Source organism: Propithecus coquereli, unplaced genomic scaffold, assembly GCF_000956105.1.
Source record: "Propithecus coquereli isolate 6110/MARCELLA unplaced genomic scaffold, Pcoq_1.0 Scaffold163, whole genome shotgun sequence".
NCBI lineage: Eukaryota > Metazoa > Chordata > Mammalia > Primates > Indriidae > Propithecus > Propithecus coquereli.
The window spans coordinates 3,261,256-3,282,891 of NW_012140858.1; the positions used below are offsets into that span (position 1 = coordinate 3,261,256).

Here is a 21,636-nt window from a genome sequence, read left to right on the forward strand (position 1 = left end):
CCGGGGACAACAGGGCAGCCAGTTCTCTTTGCTCTCTCGTGACACAGGTGACACTGTTCGCCTACTCGGACCTGCTGCTTTTCACCAAGGAGGACGAGCCTGGCCGCTGTGACGTCCTGAGGAACCCCCTCTACCTCCAGAGTGTGAAGCTGCAGGAAGGTAAGGGGGTGCCTGGGCTGCTCCCCACTTGCCCCGAGTCCCACTGCTCTGGGCACCCATCTGGGATCTGGCTACCAGCCATCAGCGGGACATTAGAGTGTGTGCTGTTGGGCTCTGTCCCTGGGCTGGTAGGCTCTCAGACATTGGCCTTTCTTCTAGGCTGGCAAGTCTTCTGATATGCCCTGAGCTTTTCAGGAAGGTTTCTATTCTAGAGACCTTTCAGGGAGCAATGGAGTAGGGTGGGTAGAGCTTTGGACTCAGACAGACCTGTGTTCAAATCTTGACCCTGCCCCTTACTACTGGTGTGACCTTGGGCAAGTTACTCACCCTCTCTGAGCCTCATGTGTAAGTGGGGATAATAACAGTATCTCGGAAGGTTGTTGTGAAGATTAAATTAGGTCATAAGTGCAAAGTGCCTGGCCCATAACAGGTGCCCAACAAGTGCTTGTTGCCACCCCACAGATCCGTGGATGGAGACCACTACTCCCACTCCACCCAGCCTCATGGCCCAGCCTGAGCCCAGGAAGATGGGCCCAGGCGTGTGTGGGAGCATGAAGGGAATTTCTAACCCAAACTTTCCACCGTGCCCTCCTCCGCTCGTGGGACGGGAAGCCAGATGGGAGTATCTGTCGGCGGTTTGGTTTGGCGCCTGAGGTCTCTGCTGAAAGGGGCTCGATTTCCTCTCCAAGATTATGAAAACAACAACAGACCTGTTTGAGGGTGGGTGACAGGGGCAGGGAGGAAAATATTACCCAGCGAAAGAATTCTGTTTTGGCGGGTTTTGCTCCAGGAAAACTTCCTGACTGTTGCAAACCCATCCTGTGTGCTCGGTGCCCTGGCGGTTCCTCCTCCTTGGAAACCCGGTCAGTGTGAGAACCTCCACTCTCACTTCCCCACCGGAAGCCCCTTACGACTTCTCTGGCTTTGGCTTTCTCCTGCCTAGGGAAGGGAAAAGCGAGTCACCTTGCTCAGGGGCCAGTCCCTCCCTCGGGGCGGGCTCAGCTTGACCCAGGGGCAGTGGGAAGGAGCAGTCCTCTGAGCCACTGCAGCTCAGGCACTGGTGTTCCAGGTGCTCTCCTGTGCCTGCTGGAGGGGAGCAGGTTAGAGTCGCAGCAGACTCTGCCCTGGGCTTCCCTGCGGCCCACCTTCCCCCTCTGGCTCCCCCCTCGCCCAGCTTCCCCCGCATGGCCGTTCTCCCCTGTCCCTCTGGCCTGCCCACAGCATGCGCACACACATACATACACACACACACACACACGTGCTCTCACAGCACAGTTCCTTCTCCTCTGCCTCCTCCTCCCTAACCGCAGCTCAGACATTCTAGACCCAGTCACATCTGAGGAGTACTGGGCAGGGGGCAGTAATGTACCCTGGTTGGTTAGAAGAACTGACCCCTTACTCTGTTGTGTCCACTGCAAGTCTGGGGCCATAAGTCCAGGTTTGCTCAGCTTCCTGCTAAAAGGAGGGAGGGGAAAGAAGGGAGCTCAAACTGGCTATGCTGTGGGTGGAGGTGGGGAAAGAGGGAAGTAGTTGGGAGTGTGGGGGTCTGGGCTGGGCGTTGCCGCTGCTGTGCTGTGTGTGCGACTTCAGCTGCCCTGTCCCTTTTCTGGGCTGCAGTTCTCTGACTGGGAAATGAGGGTTGGGCCAGCCCCTTGTGTTTCCTCCCAGCTCTGACACCCCACACAGAATCCCCAAGGTTGCTGTGAGAAGCTGGGCAGTGCCCATACCATCTTGCCTCCACCCCTTGGGGGGCCTGGACAGGGAATTGGTTAGGGGTGGGGTGAACTTCATCCTCCACTGGGTTGCGATGATCAAGGTGGGTGGGTGCAGGGCCTTGAGGTATAGCAGAGAAACTCTCTAGATGCTAAGCTGTGTTCGAGCAGTAGCCTCGAGCAGGCCTGGCTTCCGTGGCTCCTGTGGCTTCGGTGGCTTCCTCTCCCCGCAGGTGGTGGGCAAGCTAGACAAGGGCTGAGGGTGGCCAAGGCAGCCCTTCTCAGGAGAGATGACCATGGCCATGAGAGCCCACTGGATTAGTATGGAAGAGGAGTGTGTATGTGTGTGTGTGTGTGTACATGCCTGCCCTAGATTTGTTGGGCAGACAGTTTGGGGGAGCCCTCAGGCCTGAGATGCTTTGGGGCAGACCTCCAGGGAGCCTGAGAGCTGCCAAGAAGGAAGGAAATGGCTCCATGACACTGAGCAGTGAAGGTGCACGTTCCAATGCTTAGAATTCTTTCCAGGCACCAGTAGAGCCCTTGCTTCTTCCCCCCAGCCATCCCCATGCCCCTAAGACAGGCTCGTGGGTCCAGAGGTTCACGGAAGTTTAGTGACCCCTTCTCCTGCAGTCAGAGTTGGAGCCACAGGAACCAATGTTCTGAGTCCTGGCGCCCGATTTCCTGCCCGCCTCCCCTGTGCCCCAAGAGACCCACTGCTGCAGCAAGGGCCTGAGTGAGGCTTTTAAGAGATGCATTTGGTGCCTTAGCTGGAGCCTCTGTTGGCAGAATGGTCTCTGATTAACATTGCTCATGACGCCTAGGTTTCTTGTTTGTCTCTTTCAAATCAACATGTATGCAGAGTTCAATTTGGGGCAAAGAAAATGGTAAACAAGGAATGTACCCAGCCTTTCCGGCTGGCGGGGACTGGCAAGGGCTGTTCCCTGGCAGGGGAGAATCAACCCCACCCCAGGGACCAAGGACTCCTTCATGTGTGTGACTCGTCTGAAGAGTCCTTAGCTCTACTGGCCAAGCATACTCCCAGGGCCTGGCATGGGGCACAGAACATCGTGGCTGCCCAGTGAGTGTTTGTTGGGTAAATGAATGAATGACTGAAAGGAGACCAGGAACACTGCCTCAGCTCCGGAGCTGGGCGTGCACCCCTTCCCCAGGGCTCCTGGCTGGTGGCCGCTTAAACCCTGCCTGCCCTCCTCCTTGCCCAGCCTCCCGCAAGCTTCAGCAGGCCTGAATGGCAGTGTGATGGGAACAGGCAGAGAGCTGGCGCTAACAATTGGGACATCTCCGGTCAGCCGGGGCCCATTGTGGTCTCTTCCTGCCTCTGCCGCCCGCTGGCTTTGCTACTCTTTGTGTTTCTGCCTCCTAGGCAGCCAGCATCACGCCCACAATGTGTCTTCCTGGCCTGCGCATGTCTCTCAGAAGCGGCCTGGAAATGTTCAGCTGATCCTTGGGCTCTCCACCCACCTTGGGGAGCCGGGTACCCAGTTGCAGAAACTTATTTGCTTAGGTCCAAGCTGCTGGAATGCTTGGAGTTAACTCTTAGTCGACATTTTCTGAGCACATTCTGAAAGCCCACACAGTGCTGGCTGCTGAGGCGATAGCAATGGAAGGGACACCTTGCCACCTCTGGAGCTCATAGCCTGGTGGAATGGCAGATGAGTAACCTGTGGGGGCAGAAGTGTGACACCATGGTCAGGAGCACAGGCTCTGGAGGCAGGCCATCCGGGCTCAAATCTCAGCTTTGTCACTTACTCGCTGAACGCCTTGTGCAAGTTGTTTTCCCTCCCTGGGCCTCAGTCTTTGTACCTGGACAGTGGAGTCAACACCCCTCCTGGCTTGCCTCAGAGGGTGGAGAGGGTCTAGTGAGTGGCTGAGTGTGGGATCTCAGACAGGTGAGAGAGGGCTCTGGGAAAATGACAGAGGGGTCGGACCTGGGCTCCACCCAGCCCATTACTACAGATCCCCCCTGCATGGGCCAGGCATTCCTTGGTGGAAAGTGAGGTCCACTCTGGAACCAAATGGCTCCATGTTGAATTTGAAAATGGCAGAGGTAAGGGAATGTTAAAGGACAGCGCAAATGTGTGCTGCCTCAGTGTCCCTTCTCCTCTGCACTAGCCCCCAGGTATAACGCTGCAGAAGGGGCCGAGGTGTCTGTCCTGGTCAGTGCACTTGCAGCCTCTTTCCCGTGGCTGCTGCTCGTCCCTGGCACCCTTGGCTCCCTCTGTTTGCTGTTCTTTTGTGAGGCTCTGAACTGTGCTGAGCGCTGCCCCCATCCCATCCTCTCTCAGAGTCCTGCCAGCGCAGGCTGTGATGGGGAGCAGATTTCAATGAAAGTTTACAGTAATGCAGGGAGGTCAGAGTGCAGGGCGGGAGTGTCACAGCACAGAAAAGTTGTCAAGGCAATTCGTCAGCCATTGCCTGACACAGGGACTGTGTCTTAGGGTGTGTTCCGCCAACCTCGGCTTTCTGTCTCCCTGAGCCTCTCATCTCCTGGGCTTTCTCCTCCCTTCCAGAGCCTTCTCTTCGCTCATTGCCAGTTTCTAAAACCCAAATTTATGTTATTTTCTGACATAGATCTTTGTGGCTCTCCCTTGGCACTAGGGTCTGCTTCTGGAAAGTCAAGGAAACATCCCAGTATATTCTCCTAAACAAAAGAAACCACCTCCTCTTGTCTCCACCCTCAGCAACGCAAGGAACCAGCTTTGAAATTACAGTTTGCTTAAACATGATGGAGTTCTTAGGCAGGGCTTCCTTCCTCTCCAGCCCATCTCTAGATGGGGAGAAGTAGAAAGATTTATTCTCAGAGTCCAAAGTGAATCCTTATTTACTTATGGGCTATTTTGTATCTGGTTCTGGCTGGCAGCCCCTGGCACTAGGATAATTTTTGTCTAGGGAACTGCCATATGCTTGCTTCAAGGGGACCTGGCCTTCACCCCCACCAGGCCCCTTGCTCACTGCTTTTCTTAGGAATTGGCTCGGCCCACAATTTTTTATCTTGTCACCTTCTCTTTGTAAAAAATTTTAGTTTCTTTGACAGTGTCTTTGCTTTAAGTATGTGTTGAGGGGTCTACTTTGAGCCCAGCACTGGGTCTTGTGACTTGAGAAGACAGAGGGGTTGGGTAAGGCCTGTGTGGTGGGCATTTGAGAGGTGAGTGTGTAGTGGGTCGGAGCATGGGCTCTGGGGCCAGGCTGCCCAGGCCTAAATCTTGGTTCTCCCCCTTGCTACCTGGGGCAAGTTACCTAATCCATCTGTGCCTCAGTTTTCTCACGTGAGTCATGGATGACAAGAACCCTGTCTGCAGGGGTTGTTGTGAGGGTCGAGCTTATACCCAGAAAGCATTTAGGACAATGGTTGGCATGTAGCACTACGGCACCCTGAAGTTCTACGGCCCTTGAAGCGTTCACTGTTACACGCGCTGCATGGTCGCTCCCCTCAACAATGACAGCCTATCGCTTGAAGTGCAGGGAGTTACTGATCATCCTGGGCCCGTGCCCAGATGAACGCCCCAGTGGGGGTGCTGCCGGGTCCCGAGGAGTGGCTGCGGTGGTGAGGGCAGGTGTCCTGGAGGAGGAGGCAGGACGTCTCTGCACTTGCTCGCTCTCGAGCACAACTTGTGCTTCTCCAGCTCCCTGACTTTGCCCATGCTATTCCCACCTCCTGGAGCGCCCTTTCTTCCCATCTGAGTCCAAACTCAACAGCTGGAAGCCATCTCTCAGTGCTCTTGCTTCTGAGGCACTCTGAGCAAATCATCTGTCCTAAGGTCAGTATTCTACCTTAGCGCCTCTGCTGGAGGTGGAGGCACCAGCTGACAGCCCCTCCCAGCTGCCTCCCAGGTAGAGAGGGCTTGGTGAAGGGTTGCAATTGGCGTCCCGGACCAAGGGTGAGGGGACTGTAGGAAAACACACAGAGGGGTCAAGCCCCAGCCTAGAAACCATCTCTGGGCTCCACCCAGCCCATGACTGGGGATCCCCCCTGCAGGGCCCACCATTCGCTGGTGGGAAACAAGGCCCACCTAGGAACTAAACAGCTCCTTGTTGAATTTCTAAATGGCAAAGGCAGTTGGCGTGTTCAAAGGAAAACCCAGATGTGTGCTGACTCCACGTCCCTCATTGAAGGGATCACAGAAAGGAGGAGGCCTTCTGGGATGGATGACAGCTCCCTGCACCTGGCCGTTTGATGCCCAGAGGGTGCTCCTGGCTACCCCTCCTGGGGATGAGATTTTAGCATTCCTTGGGCCAGGCTGACCTGCAGGCAGGGGTCTTATAGCAGTACATCACTCCGACTACTTATTTAGCCAGCTTTCCTCCAAAGACTTCCCAGGCTCCTGCCTGCCTCTTTCTCCTTCTTTTCCAAGAAAGCAGCACACACTCAGCCTTCTGGCCTTCTGGGCAAGACAGCTGACTGTGCTCGAGCAAACTGCTGGGACTCTTTAGCCAATTCTAATGCAAGTCTTTTTGTTCCCTTAAAGGTTCTTCAGAAGACCTGAAATTCTGTGTGCTGTATCTGGCAGAGGTGAGTCCTTTCCTGTGCATTTGAGGAGAGAGATCCATGACCTGGTACTTGAGGCAAGATGCTGGGCTGGGATCCAAACCAGGGTTCTGATACCAGCCTCCACACCAACTCATGCAGTGGCCTGGGGCAAGTTCAGAAGGGCAGTTTCTTGCTTTGTAGAATGGGAATAGCAGCCCCTGCCCTTGCCTCTCTTACCTCTGTGTGAAAGAGCCGTGGACAAAAAAGCACTTAGAACTGACCCTTGAGATCTCCTGCTCAGGACCTCCTGACCTCCCTCACCCGCAAGAATCATAATGAGGATGTGGCCTGGCAGCTGCACGTCACCGTGTTTATTTAATAGCCCTTCCTCTAGAGATTGCCCTGATTCCTGTGCCTGCCTCTTTCTTCTACTTTTTCCAGGAAGTACCACCCACACCCCCTCCTACAGGGTCTTGTCAGTGTTTCCAAAGGCCCGAAGGTAATTGTACCTTTACCTGGGCCAGATAATACAAGCTAAAGGAAACAACAAGTGTCTGCGTTTGGGGCTGGAATGATGCTCACTAAGCGTGATTGATGTTCCTGGTTATCCTCAGTCTGATCAGAAGCTTGGATGGGCAGCGTTATGCCTTTGCTGAGCAAAATCCTGCAAACAACTTATTGCTTGATATGGTTCAGTAGATAAAATATCATTAAGCCTGGGGTTTAACCAAAAAGGTCCTCGATGATGAAAAAGTTGAGAGCCACTGAGCCATACAAATTATTTTCAATTTTCAATGAAGTTTCTATTCCCAACCTTGTGTCTCTGCTGATGTGAACAGGGTGGTGTCTGTTCTAAGCAAGGGCTCATTCCTGCCTTCTGCCTCTGCTTAAGTTTGTCTCAGCCAATAGTCCTGAGAACCTGTCTTGTGGGAGGTGGGGCATGGTCTAGACTGGCCGGCCAAGAGGAATACACCCTTTGAGAAGGAATTTGGACACTGTTTGTGATTGGAAATCATTCCTTCGGTTCCTGGCTAAGATTAGCAATGCAAGGCCTTGGGTGAGTCTTTTAACAGATCCCTGAGGGAGAAGACAGTTGATGAGAAGTTAACTTCAGGGGAGAGCAGAAAGTTTCAAAGAGGCAGTGGACATTGTTGGAGCTCAGCCAGGGACCTAGGCTGCCTGGAATGGCAGATCTGAGGGCCAAGAGGGCACTGGACATCCTCCTCTGTGTCAGCTACATCCCCACTGGGGCGCGGGAAGTGGCTGGTGGAATTGCCTCCGTGCTGGAGGGTGTTTAGTTCCACAGAGCTAAGGGAGCAGAGTGCATGTAGGAGAAGCCATGAGCCAGGCTGGGCTGCACCTCCAGCCTCACCGCTCTGGGTTCTGATTCTCTCAGGTGGTCCCTGAAAGGAAGCTCCAGGCTCTTTAATAACAAGAGAGCTTCCTGCCAGGCTGGGTTTGTTTCTCCCAGAGAAAAGCACTTCTGCTCCATTGGTTTCCAGGGATCTACCTCCTAGCCCTTCAAAGATTGATGAAGGGATATTGATTTGGGGCTTTTTATTTCAGTAAAGTGCCAGGTGATCTGACCCCAAGGGGCTGGGGGTTGAGCTCACAGGCAGCTAGAAGCCTCTCTCTTCTCTTAATGGGTTGCTGTTTATGAGAGGCATGTCTGCAATGCAGGGAAGACAGGATGTCTGCTTGCTCCATAGTCTGGGACATTCTTGACATGGGTGGTTTGGGATCCCATGGAGAGCCCCAAACTCACACCTTAGTTGGAACTTCTGATAAGTGGTTTCTCTTCATTGCCTGACATGCAAGCAGGACTCAGAGAAGAAACCAGGGGGAGGAGAGTCAGAGCTTGGAGAGGTTTTTCCACTCTGCACTGAGAAAGCCCCAATCACCTGGGTGGTAGCAGCTCTGACTGTTCCCAGCTGCAAGGTCCTGGGTGGGGTTGTCTTAAATAGTCCTTGGCTCTGCATCTCTATTCCTCTTGACTGGTGTCCCTCAGTCCCTGCAAATCCACAGGACAGATGCAGCTCATGACTGGATACAGAGCACCAGGGTCATTGGACCAGTGGGCATGTTGATCAGGGACCATTCTCTAATCTAGATCTGAGGCTGGCTCCATTAATTTCAGAGTCTGGGCCTTAGAGTTGTTAGGAAGACCTAGAGTTGAATCTTGGCTCTGCCATTTCCTGAGTGATCTGAGGCAAGTTATGTACTCCTCTCTGAAACAAGGCTGCTGAGGCCTACCTTCTAGGGTTGTTGTAATGATTAAGTGAGATTCAATAAGATACTGCATCCAAGCACTTAGCACTGAGCCTGGCACACAGTGAGTGCTCAATAAATGGTAGCAATTATTGTTGTCAGCTTCCTAATAAGGGGAAGAGCTTTTTATATTCATTTACTCTCCGTTAGAGATATCACAGATGATTTATTGATCTTTTAAAATGAAAGCTAAGAGGAATATCTCACATTCTTTGTAATGTGCATATACTGTTATACAAATATGGCAAGATCATAGGCTCTGGAGGAGGCAGAAGACAAACTTTGAATCTTTTCTCTTCTGAGGCCTCCTGGGGCTGATGATGTAACCTCTCTGAGCCTTAGTTTTCTCATCTAAAAAATGGTAACAGCTATGCCTTTCCTTCCTACCTATGCCATAGAATCATCAGGAGAATTGAATTAAGTGAGAAAATGTTTGTGATAGCAAATGAACCAACTTAAACTATAGCTGAAGAGGCGCTAGTTTTTACAAAGATAAAGTTAATTCAGGAGCAAGGAGGGTGAGGCAAGATGGGGATTTTTAAAGAGGCCAAGAGAAGGGTGGGTGTCTGGTTGGATTTGAGGATGCCCACGTTTAAGTGAAAAGTGGTCTGGGCCCAGTGTTTCTGGGTCAAAACTGTGCATCTGAAAGCTCTGTGTTTGGCTGACCACCCTGCAGTCAGGAGGCAGCACCTGAGTGAGTTCCATGACGATGCCTTCAGGGCAGCTGACTCTCTTGACCCCGGAGCCTTGTGGTGACAGCACCGTGCGTATCAGCTTTGAACCTGATGAGTTGGGTCGCACACTGGATTAAGAGAGACGGTTCACATGTGGGAACAGCCAGACAAGCAATGAGGGCTCCCAACTGAGACAGATTTAGCCAGATGAGAGAATTCGGCCCCCCTGGAGGGAGCAGGCTTAGTGTTCTCGCTCTTTTGGCCAGGCCAATTTCCAAAGCTTAGGCCTCCCAAAAATGTTTGCCCATCTAAGCCAGCCAGATCCTGCCCCAGGGCCAGGCCTGAGTTTAGGTCCTTGGAGCCTTGTAAGCCTTATGGTTCTTACTAGGTTCTCCAACATTATAGAGGTTTTCAGCTCCAAGTTCTGAGAACCAGAGACAGCCGTACACTCTGCAGTTGAGACAGACAACATGGTTGCCATCCCAGGTAGAGAAACATGGTTTTCCAAAGGGGCAGGGGAGGGCAGGGTGGTTCTCGTGGTGTTAGTAAAATGGGGATAATCCCAGCTGCTACCTTGTAAGGTTGTTGGAAGAAATATCAAGGCATTGCTGCTAAAGTGCTTAGTAGTGGGAATGGGGTTTGAGGGGTCTATCTCAGGCTTAGGGGTAGGTAGCTTATTTGCTGTGGGAAGCCCTCCGAGGTTGGGGAGCTTTCTTGTACTTTTGTAGGGAGGAGACCACCTCCTGGAGCTGAGAGCAGTGCACAGTTGTACAAAAAGCTGCCAGTGAACTCTGCAGCTGCTCCAAGACCCACCGGCCTATAGAGTTTCATTTGAAGGCTTTACACTCTGGTTGCCTCCTGGGCCAGTCTGCAAGGGAGAGCATTCTTGCCAGCCGGGTGTGGCAGCCTCGCCAGGAGGTGAGGAGGCCGCCCCAGGTTTTGGAGATGAAATCCCAGGGGAAAGTTCTTCAAGGCTTTGGGTTTTCCTTTTGCTGCTTATTGGCGATGAGACTCAGGGAGGTCCTCAGTCACTCTGAGCCTTGGTTATTCCCTTCCATAAAATGGGGATAACTCTCCATGCCCTCCCTGCCTCCTCTTTGAATTGCCAAGATCAAAATGAGATCATCTATGGGAAAGTTCTTTTTAATTTCTTAGACCAAAGGAATTATCAGTAAGGCAGAATTCCTGCTTCAGAATAGAAAAAGAAGAGGCCTTCAGTATATTCACAGTAAAAGCAGGGCTGGGAGGCTCAGGCCAGTGCCAGTTTTGGAGTGATGGCCTTTCCAAGCTGGAAGGGACCACAGTTCCTGCCTCACCCCTCCCTTTGCAGGGAAACACGATGAGAAAGGGAGCAGAGGGCCCTCTGGTCAGGGTCTGTCTCACCCGGATTCGCCCTGGGGAATCTTGGGGTCTTTTTCGGGGTGTGTCCTTTCCCTGAAGTAGGCTGGAAGGTTCTGGGAAGTGGAGGGAACCTGTCGTTAATTGGAAGCTCTGGGATTGCCTCAGCATACCCACCCAGTTTCCTGAAGCCATCAGGTGGGGCTTTCTTCCCTCTCTCCTCAGGTGCTTTTAGGAGGATCAGCTTCTGACTACTTTTGGGCAGGAGAGGAAGGGCTGGCTCCCTGGGGACACTCAGCATGGGAGGTGGCCCCCTCTTCATGAAGAGTAGCATTCCTGAGGGTTGGGTAGGATGGCAGGATAGACAAAGTCCTTAGATGCTATCAGAGGATGCGAATAACCATCTCCCGCTCAGGGCTTTGCATTTACCCTTCCTGGAACAACTTCTCCCAAGCACTTTCCTTGCTGGCTCCTTCTTACAGTTCAAGCCTTAGCTCGAGTGTCACCCCTTCAAAGAGGCCTTTTCTGATCACCTAGCTCACCTTTAAAAAGTCTCTCTTTATGACTTTTGTGACATTTTCACAATTTGTAATTATAGTCATTCCTTGGTATCCACAGGGGATTGATTCCAGGACCCCCACGGATTCCCAAATCCACAGATGCTCAAGTCCCTGATACAACCTATGCACCTCCTCCCGTGTACTTTAAATCATCTCTAGTTTACTTACGATTCCTAACACAATATAAATGTTTTCAAATATTTTCCATCTCCTGTTGGTTGAGTCCATGGATGCAGAACCTGTGGATATGGAGGGTTGACTGTATATTGCTTATTTTATTATTTATTGTTTATTATCTCTGCCCTTGAACCTGAGGGCAAGGACTTAGTCTGTCTCATGTGCCTGTTTATCTCTGGTGCCTAGGACAGTCCCTGACACATAGCAGGTGCTCAATAAATATTTATTAAATGAAATGGATTACCAAATAATAACAATAGCTACTGTTTGTTGAGGCCTGAGGTTGTCCTCACGGCTTGCCCTGCCAGTGGCTCTGACAGCTGGGTGATGCCATTATCATTCCCATTTTACAGATAGCTTATAACTTTCCTGAGGTCGACAGCTGGGAAGTGGCAAAGCTGGAATTCGCACCAGGCCTGCCCAACTGCAAAACAGGGAGGGACTGGATAGAAACACTGTCTTTTTCTCTGTTCCAGGCCATCCAACTCATGCTTCCTGGCAAGTTCATTTAACCTCAGTCCTGTGGGGTTATAATCAAATTCCAGTGGAGTCAGAGAGAGCTTGCAATCCCCTGATCAGAGCTCCTGGTGGTGGGTGGTAACCCTGGGCATGCAACATTGTTCCTACCCCGCCTCCAGCTGCTTTGGAGGGCAACCCCCTGGGTCCCCGCAGCTCCCTGGAGCTTGTGCCAAAGCTGGCCTGCATTTGACCTCATCCCGGAAGTTCCTCCGGGCAGCCAGAGCTTACCAAGACCATGACTTGCCGAGCAGTGTGCTAGGCCCAGATAAAAAGGCCTTCCTAGAGGGAATTTATAATCTAGTTGGGGAGAGGAGACTGTAGCACTTAGCAAGGTTAAATAGCAAAGCAGGATGTAAGTGTTAGCACTGCAGGAGATATTGCTGCCCTCATCTGAGCAGTCCCTGATCAGACGCAGATCATGTGCCAGGCAGTGAGGCTGCAGAGGGCCACATGACTGTGCCCGCCAAAGACTTTCCAGAGGGACCTGAGTTGCTATTTGGGTCTGTTGGTATGTCCATCCAACCACCTATCGAAGCTTGGCCTTGTGATCAGCTGAGTGTGCTGTGAGGGAGACAGGTTCTGCGAGCTGGGGGGAGAGTTCCTGGTTCCACAGAGCATCAGCCAGAGGCCTTGGCCCTCTGGGCTCCCCACGAGCTCCCCCAGCTGCCGCCTTGTGCTGCCTGCCCCCGGGGGTGACCTCACTGGCTCTGTCCTGCAGCTCTCCACAGGCCTCCACTGTGTTGAGAGCTACTGCCTCCCTCCCTTCCCCCAACCTGTAGGCCCACATCTCGCCAGCTGGCCCCTGAACCTGCTTCCCTGCTCCTCCTGCCTCGATGTCACTGGGGATTAGTGTGCAGTGTGGCTTTTGGCAGACACTCCCCTCCCTGCTATAGCCTCGCCCTCTGGAGCCCAGGGACGGGCTTGGGCCTGGGAGCCCCCTGAACCAGGGAGCAGTCTTGACCATCCCTTTCTCTGTTTTCCCTGACGTCAGAAGGCAGAGTGCTTATTCACTTTGGAAGCGCACTCGCAGGAGCAGAAGAAGAGAGTGTGCTGGTGCCTGTCGGAGAACATCGCCAAGCAGCAACAGCTGGCGGCGTCACCCGCAGAGAGCAAGGTAAGGCCTTGCCAGCGGCTGCAGCCCTGGCTGCCTTGCTTTCCCTCAGCCAGCCTGGACCCTCCAGCCTCCGAATTGAACCTGGGGCCAGCCCAAGCTTGGAACTTGGATCTGGGCAATGAGCTCTTGGCAAGGGGGCCTGTGCTTGAATGTCTCTCCCCCTTGGCATTACACTGGGGCTACTGAGTGAGTTTGACGTTGCTCGGGTAGAGCGAGAGAGCCAAATTGAGCATGACCCATCAATCCTCCACTCTGTTCTTCAGTTTGCCTATGGCAAGGTTTAATTTGAGCTGGCCTCCCTGCTGCTGCCTGGCGTGCATTCCCCTCTGCCATTGGGGAGGCTGTGCCCAGGGGCAGCACACTGGTGTTTAACACTGGCCCGAGACAGACATAATTGAGGGGATGCTTGCAGCGGGAGCTGTTACGTGTTATAGTTGCATGCAGGCCAGAGCCAAATGGAGCCGAGTTTGGACTGCTGGGGGCTGGGGACTGGCCAGCTGGAGCATCAGGGAAGATTAGAGCATCCCAGTGGAGGCTGATCTGGGCCGGGTGCTGGTCAGCTGGTCCAGTGCCTGGGGAAGGGGGTATGGATAGGAGCTTGGACCACAGCCTTCCCCCTTGACACCTAGCTGCCAGCTACAAGGCACAGTTATGTTCCCCCATTTGTGAGTCATTCAGATCCCTTCTCTTGCTAAAAGTGCTGGCCATTTTGGGATTTGGTCTGGTTGGCTGTAAAAGTTGCTGAGGTGGTTGCTCTGCTGGCTCTGGGGGAAGAGGATAGATGAAAGTGAGCTGCAGCCTATACACTCACTGGCCCTACTGCTTCTTCCTGGTGTGTCCAGGCCCCCTGTGCCATGGGCAGCAGGCCTATGGAGGGGGCAGTGGGGCAGGAGGTGGGGAAGAAGCGACTGGCAGCCTCTCTTGAGGGCCAGTGGCAACAACAGCTCTCCAGCTATCCCCAGAGTGAGTGAGGATCTGAGAATTAATATCATCTGAGATATGAAAGTTATCTTGTTTTATACTAGCCAGGGGCAAGAATAACTTTGGTGAGGGAAGACAGTGGGAAGAGTATGAACTTCTGAATCACACTCTGCCCGCTGACTGGCAGTGTGACCTTGGGCAAATCACTCTACTGCTCTGTGTTTTGATGTTCCCGTCAGTAATCTAGGACAATAGTTCGTCCTCCAGAGGGTTGTTGTGAGAATTAAATGAGAGGGTACATATACAGTTCATAGCACAGTGCCTGGTATGTAGTAGGTGCTTATTCAACCATAGCTGTGGGGAATGCATTGCCCCTGGCGCTGGCCCTAGGTGGCTTAAGCACTGGGGTGGTTCTCATTGGCAGGTTCTTCTACTAAGCAGAGAACTGTCACGTGCCTGTCGGCTGTCACCGTGCCTATGCAGGCTGCCTTGCCCCATTTACCCTGGGTTGGTCACAGTCAGAATCTAGGCCCTACTTCCTCTTCAGTGGGACAGCCCTGGGATGTCCAGTGGCTCAATTCATGCCCCCAAGCTTTCTTTTCTTTGCGCTTAGTTCCTCCTGTTTGAGGGGGAAAGAGTTCTTTGTGCCTCAGCATCAGAGTTTGCTGGCTTGGGAGTGTGTTGGCAACAGCCTTCTTAATACCTTGGAGAATCTCTCCATGCTCAGATTCAGGAGGACGTGGGCTACTGAAGATGGGCTGTTTTTGAGGCACCCTTTGGTCCCTGCAGGGCTGTGGGCTTGGCTGGCTGACCCTGGAAGGGCTTGAGGGTTGGGGGCCTGGCTTCAGGGCCACGCCAAGATGTTTGGGCATTCCGGGCGGGTAACGGTTTGGACGCCTCTTCACATCAAAACTCTTCAAATGTGTGTTCAGTGGAGAAGCTGTGTGCTGGGCAGGAAAAGGGTGAAGGAGGGGGCGTGAGTGCTGGGACAGACTCAGAATTGCTTCCTGGGCCTGTGAACTGAACCCTGCGCCAGGCTTGCACACTCCACTTGGCCCACCCTCCTGGGAAGGCTGTTATGCAACTATCTTTTGTTAGGCAGGCCTCTGGGGTCTCACTGCTCCACCTCCACCATATACACTTACTCCTAGTCACTTACAGAGTGCTTCCTGAGAGCAGTCTGTCTGGTCAATATGATTCTCTCCAGCCCGGCATAGTTCCAGGAATGCTTTAGAGAGCTTAGTGACTGGGCCCAGGTGGCAGTCCAGCTGGCCTACCCCCTCATCCACCTGTGCTCAGCTGTCTTGTCCTGGCAGCCTCAGGGTGATGTCAGCCTCCTTCCTGAGGACTGGGCCACAGCCTTTCTACCAAGGTTGCTGTCCTCCAGGCGAGAAGAGGGATGGCCAAGCGAGCTCAGAGACTGGCTTCTTGCTTTTCAGGCATGAAAGGTCCTGCTTGACCGATGAGTTCTGAGTCCTGACTTAGTAGCATGCCTTTGTATGCCTTTTCTGTATTCTGTCTGGGAATGCTCTGCCTTCTGCCGCACAATGGAAAACACTGCCTGACCCCGCCCCTCCCCGCTCCACTCCCGACTCAAATGCCTCTCAGGGGAAAGAGGGATTTGTACGGCAACGCCCCAAACTCCTACACTGCCCCTTCTCAACCCTTGTCCCCTGCTCCTTTCAACAATGTTTGCTCATACCTCGGGTTGGAGGATTCTTCAAACATCTCGTGGAACGTAAAGCTCTTCCCAAATTCACAAAACACAATAAGTGCAATTTGCCCTGAAAATGAAATAGGTGCTTGCTGGAAAGAATGGAGGGAATTGGAGGAAGATGGACTCAAAGAACAATAGAGAGGCAGGTGTGTCACTACCTGTCGTGTGACCTTTGGCAACCACTTCCTCCTGTGGCCTCAGTGGCCCCACTTGTGTGTGTTGGTCCAGTGGATCTTTCCTTCTCTTTAAGCTTTGTGATTTTCATGAGGCTGAGGGCCTAGGGCCGTCCAGTCTCCTTTAGGGAATTATACCTTGAAGATTTCTATACAACTTGCCTTCTTGTGAAATCTGCTGCCTTTAGGGGCCAGGTCTGTTTTCTTCTTGGGGATGGAGAGGGACAGACACAGGCTTTCTGCGCTCTCTGAGGGGCCTGTGGCCTTGCAGCATGGGTGTCCCAGCTGGGCAGGGTGGCCTCACTGAGGCAGCAGCAGCTGTTTGGCCTCCCTTCTCTGGGACTCCATTGCCTTTCTCCTATTCTCTCAGCTGACTACGGTAGGTAGGGCCTGCTCTGGGCAGGCTTGAAGGTTCTCTCCTCTTCCTGTTGAAGTAAATGACCCAATTCCTCTCCTGTCTCAGCTTTCTACTCCTTCTTGTCACCCCCTCCTTCCTCTTCAGAACTCTGCCCCCTCTCTTGCTTCATTGCCTGACACTGGAGGGCATCTACCTTTCTTCTGCTTGGGAAACCTTGTACTAAACACCCTGCATGGGGACTGCCGTGAGGATTCTAATCTAGAATAGCTCAGTGCTGGTCCTACCTGTGGCCATTGAGGTCCTAAGCTAGTAGGGAGAGGCAGTTATATATTATTTTGGTTGTCAAGCAAATATACACAATAAATGCTTTCTCTGTACCAGACATCGGTTTAGGCCCTTTGGGGTCACAGAGATGAGTAAGACCTAGTTCCTGTCCTTGTAGAATTCTGCTTCTCATTAGAAAGAGATGGCAAGGGCACTGGAGTGGTGATTCAAGCACCAAAGGCCACGCCTGCGAGTCCTAAGAGTGGTCCAGTGGGGTCCTGGCTGTTCACTCATCGTCCACGCAGTGAGCGTCCAGCTGAGCACCCCTCACAGGCATGGTGCTGAGCTGGGCTCAGGGAAGCCTCTGGGAAGAGTAGTCTTTCCACTGAGCCCTTAGGCTGAGAAGGGGGGACTGAAATGCAGTGTATCCTGGCCCCATTTTCAGGGCAGGCCCAGGGCTTCGTGGGGGAAATGCACAGAGGAATCCGAAACGCTCTTTCCTTGGGAGGTTACAGTCTGCTGGCAGAGACAGATATGGCAACATATAGTTCCAAATAACCTAGTAAGTGATGTGTCCTCAGGTGAGCCACCTAGCCTCTCTGAGACTCAGTGTTTTCATCAGTAAAGTGGATGGATTTTGTTCTTGTGAGGACTAAACTCGCACTGTGCTTGGCAAAGTGGCATACAAGAAGAACGCTGTGAAGTAGCTGCCATTATTATCATCATCATTACTTTTGAGTGATGTCTATATAGGAAGATTCATCTGGTGGCCTTGTTTATTGAAGCTGCTGCTGCTGCTGCTCTGAGCACATGTGACGACTGCTCCGTGTCACTTCCTGGTAGCCACCTGCTATATTCCAGGGCCCAGGCAGGGAAACTGGGGCCTCCAGGGTCTGCTCTGGCTGTAAGACTTCTCCTAAATGTGAAGCCGAGGTGCGTGCCACCTTGTCGTCTCCACTGGGGCCACTAGAGACGGGGCCCCTGAGATACCAAGGTCTGTCTGAATGCCTTAGAAAGGAGCAGAAGCAGGTCCTGGAGTCAGGAAGCCCAGGCCTGAGTAGACAGTGAGCTAATTCCAGTTCTGTCTGGTTCCACAGAAACTCCACCCTTACGGCTCTCTCCAGCAGGAGACGGGGCCTGTCAACTCAACCAGTGCTACCCAGGATAGAAGCTTTACCTCATCAGGACAGACTCTGATTGGCTGAGCAAACCCAAGGGCGGGATTCTGCTTCTGACAACTTAACCCTTTCTTGGGCATCCCCCACCACACAGTAACCTCACCTCACCTGGACCCAAAACGGAGGAGCAAGATGGTGGACCTAGGGTCATCTGAGGGGAGTGGTCCCGAGGTCGTGTGTGGACTGGCAACAACAGGACCACAGTGGTGTGAGAGGCCTTGTGGGCATGTGCAGACTTGACAGCAGAAATCCCAAGTGGACAAGACTCAGAGCTTATTTCCCTCCAAGGAGAAGGAGGCTAAATGGCATCTGGGCTTCCAGTGGTGGTTCCAGCACCTGCTTTGGGGGCAGCAGGAGAGGTTGGGAGAGGTCACGCCTGATGGAGAACAACGCCACAATCCACTCCTGCCAGAAGACATCTCCACCCATTCGCTCATTTTTCATCTGCCTGCATTCGCGTAGTCATTCAATGGATATTTTGGGAGCATCTACTTTATGCCAGGCCCTGTGCTAGGAGAACACTGTGGAGAATGAGATGGACACAGCCTCTGCTGTCATCAAGATTTCAGTCCTAGTAGGGAATGAGCATTAAATAAATCGACAACAACACACGCACATGTACACATGTGATTATAAACTGCGATAATCCGTGAAGGAAAAGAACAGCTTCCTTGAAGAGGGAATTGTATTTAGATTGCTACATGTTGGGGTGGGGCAGGGAAGGGCATAACTTTTAAGCGGAGACCTGTGGACTGAAAAGGAGTCAGTTAGTCAGGGACTGGGAAAGAGTGTTCCAGGCCTATGGAGGGGCAAGACAGGTGGGTGAGGGCCATATTGTGTAGGGCTTAGGCAGTTAACATCTTCTGGATTTCATTCTAGATGCAGTGGGGAGCCGCTGAAGGCTTTTGAGGAAGGGAGTCATGGGTACATTTCTACAAGATCGGATTACACACGGTGGGGGCCCAAGTGGGTGTGAGACCAGTTAGGGGGCCCCTTCAGTCCTCCAGGTGAGGGATGATGGTGAGCTGTGCTGGATGATGGCTGGGGAGGTAGGTATGTGAATGCCAGCCTCTGGGATGAGATGACTCCCTGCCCCATCCCCCATCTGCCCTCATCCTCCTGGTGTCTTGCTCTCTCAGTGGATGTTGAGGATTGGGGCCTTCCTCACAGAGCCCCTTTCTGGCCAGGCCTGGGCTGGGGCCAGTGCTGAGCTCTGGGAGTGTCCCTGGGAGTGGGAACAGTGAATTCTCACCCAGTCTGGCCAAGGTGGGGATGTTCATGGCCCTCAGACCTTAGCAGGGGTGGCCTGTGCTGCCCTTCCATTCCTATGCTGAGTGGTCTGGTGAGAGACTGAGACACAGTGTTCTGGAAACTGGCTTGGTTTGCTTTCTGTGGAGCTCCTAAGTGTCGAGGACTGGGGCTAGGTGCAGCTCAGCACCTCTGGTGGAGACTGTCCTGCCACACGGCTAAAGAAAGACCTACCAAGGGGACAGTGATTAGAGCCCAGCTTGCTCACTGCCTGTTGCACCCCCAGCTGGAGCTCAGGGTTGGGCAGCTCTATACCCTTTCTAACTGCCAGAACTAGAGGAAGGGAAGCTCAAGGCTACAGGGCTCAGGGACATGGCTCATGCATAGAAAGGTACTGCAGGATCAGGGTCACTTGCATAGGAAAAGACAGCCAGAGAGGCTGGAGAGATGGCTCAGGCCAGAGAAGCCCTCTGACCTTGGACACTGTCCATGTTGTGTCAGTAAGACCTCAGCATCTGTAGAGAAGGATTCTTGTGCTCTTGTGAGTTTTCTCACTTGCTGTGGCCACTTGAACCCCCAAAATGGTGGCCTAGAAGGGAATAAGTTCCTTACCTCCCACTTTTCCTCCTTCTAAGTTAGGGAAGATCCACATACTGAATCAGCAGTCCAATAGGGCATGGGATGGATCTGCCCACGATCAGGCTAATGCCCCCACCCATCAGGGGAATAGATGCTGCCTGGATGGGACTGGTGATACACAGTGTCTCTGTCAGCCAGGGCGCAGCCCGCAGGGTGAATTCTGAGAGGCTGATCAGCTGGGTCTGCACAGACAGCGAGCTGCACTTTGATTTCATTTGGTTCCTTCACCAAATGACATTACGGGGAATGTGAGGCACAGGAGAACTGCCTGTCTGGGAAGGCAGCAAGCTTGTCTCTCCTGGACCTGGTGACCTACCTCTGTCCACCAGACAGGTGCAGAGGACAGGAGCTCTGGCCACAAAGAAATGGACAGTCTGAATGCAGCCCTGGGGATAGGATTTTCCACTCAGTCTGTCCTGACAAGTGGATGCTGACATCGGGGTCCCAGGCCCAGCCGCTGGGGAAGTGGACATCAGGTGCTGGTGGGCCTGGGCCGGTCTGCCCAGTGAGTGTGGTGAGCCGCAGCACCATTGCTGCTCTACCTCTCAAATCGATGGAACAATTAATTTGGCTCCACAGGCTCGAGAAGATGAAATATGACCTGGTGGCCACTACTCTACAGCATCCCAGTCCATCCCAGCCGTCCAGCATGATGAACAAGCTATCGAAATTGTGCTTGAGGGTCATAATCACGGGAAACGTTGCTGAGCCCCTCCCCACCACATAAATCACACTAAGAAGCACACAATGGCCTCTTTCCTGATGGGCCAATTGTCTTGGTTTGTTGTCTCAGGCCCGGGACCTGGGAGGATGGGAGCACAACCATTTATTGTTGGAAGGGCCATCTGTATGATTTGAATACAAAGTGATCCTTTCAGTTCCCCACACATACGCCTGAGTCTCTACTGATCTAGGTCTTTTGGCCCTTTGGGAGGTGGGACAACATGGACCTCTTGGAAACAGTGACATTTATTTATGTACGTCTTATTTTTTATTCTTTATTTAAATTTTTTTTTTGTAAATTCCACCACAAAAGCCCTAATTTGTCACACACAGCACCAAGGCACCAAAAGGTCTCTGCAAAGTGGAGGTGCAGACAAGTTTGCAAGGTGGGCAGGTTCCACAGTGAGGGCATGGGCTTTGGACATGGCAGTGGGGGTCCCCAGGCATTATCTCCCCTAAGCCTCCCAGCAGCTTCGTTGTATGGATGAAAGAGACCAAGGCTCCAAGAAGTCAAGTGATTTCTCCTAGGCCACACAGCTGGTCAGAGGCTAAACTCTTCCTTAAGCCATGGCCTTTCTACCTAATCCATCACTCTTTCCAGATGCAAAGGTTTGCCTTTTAGGGATGGAAGTAAGAGAAATCAGTCATCTCCTCTAGGAAGAGGCAAGAGGAGGATATCCGGCAAGTCAGAAGTTGTGGCTCTTCAAGCTGTAGAGGGGATGCTTTTAGGACAAATAAAATGAGAGGCCTTATTCTCCCCCAAGTACAGGATAAACTTCCAGAACTCGTTTTCCTGAGGGGTGACACAGGCTGAAAAGATCAGTAACTTCTCATAAGATTTGAAAAGAGTCTGATGTGAAAGGTAAGACTGAGCTCCTTAAGACGGCGCACTGGAAGGGTTAGGCTGCGCCCCTTCCCCTCTTGCACTGGCATTCGAGAGGATCAGCAGACGCAATCGTGGGCACTTGGCAGCAGTGGAATGTTGGCCAAAGGCAGAGAGGGATGGCTTCATGCTCCGGCCTGGCTGTGCTGAGCTTAAGTACGGAAGGAGGCTTTTGACCTGAGCCTAGATGAGGGTGAGGAAGGAACCTGCCCCTGCTGACACCACAGGTTTTTGTACCCAGATTTTTGCTAATTGACTGATTTAGACTCCTTAGCCTTAAGTGACTGGGAATCAAATGGATTGGATTTCAGTGATTCCCCCAAAGATGCAGACTCTCTTCCCTAAAAGGCTTAACTGTTTCCAGGCGGCCTCCAGCTCGCCTCCTCCCTTCCGTGCTGCTGCTCTGGCTGTGGACAGACTGCCTTCTTTGCCATCTCGCTCATGGTCTCAGCCGTCTTGCTAGGTTTTTAGCTTTTAATGAAGACAGCACAACCTTTTCTTCTATCCTGTCTTCCCCTTCTCTTC

The 21,636-nt window shown here is 52.6% G+C and overlaps 1 protein-coding gene across 2 annotated transcripts in view; it reads left to right on the top strand.

Annotated features, from left to right (window-relative positions):
• The window catches only part of RGS3 (regulator of G-protein signaling 3), a 121,896-nt gene that overhangs the window by 53,272 nt on the left and 46,988 nt on the right, over positions 1-21,636 (top strand). Inside the window, exons 15-18 of one of the 2 annotated variants that reach the window (XM_012641189.1) lie at positions 48-159; positions 6,356-6,399; positions 12,885-13,007; positions 17,538-18,301. In XM_012641189.1, coding sequence (XP_012496643.1) covers positions 48-159; positions 6,356-6,399; positions 12,885-13,007; positions 17,538-17,645 — 387 coding nt within the window. In that variant the 3' untranslated portion in view covers positions 17,646-18,301. Of the gene's footprint in view, positions 1-47; positions 160-6,355; positions 6,400-12,884; positions 13,008-17,537; positions 18,302-21,636 lie in introns of those variants that run through there. The other variant, XM_012641190.1, reaches the window with a different exon arrangement.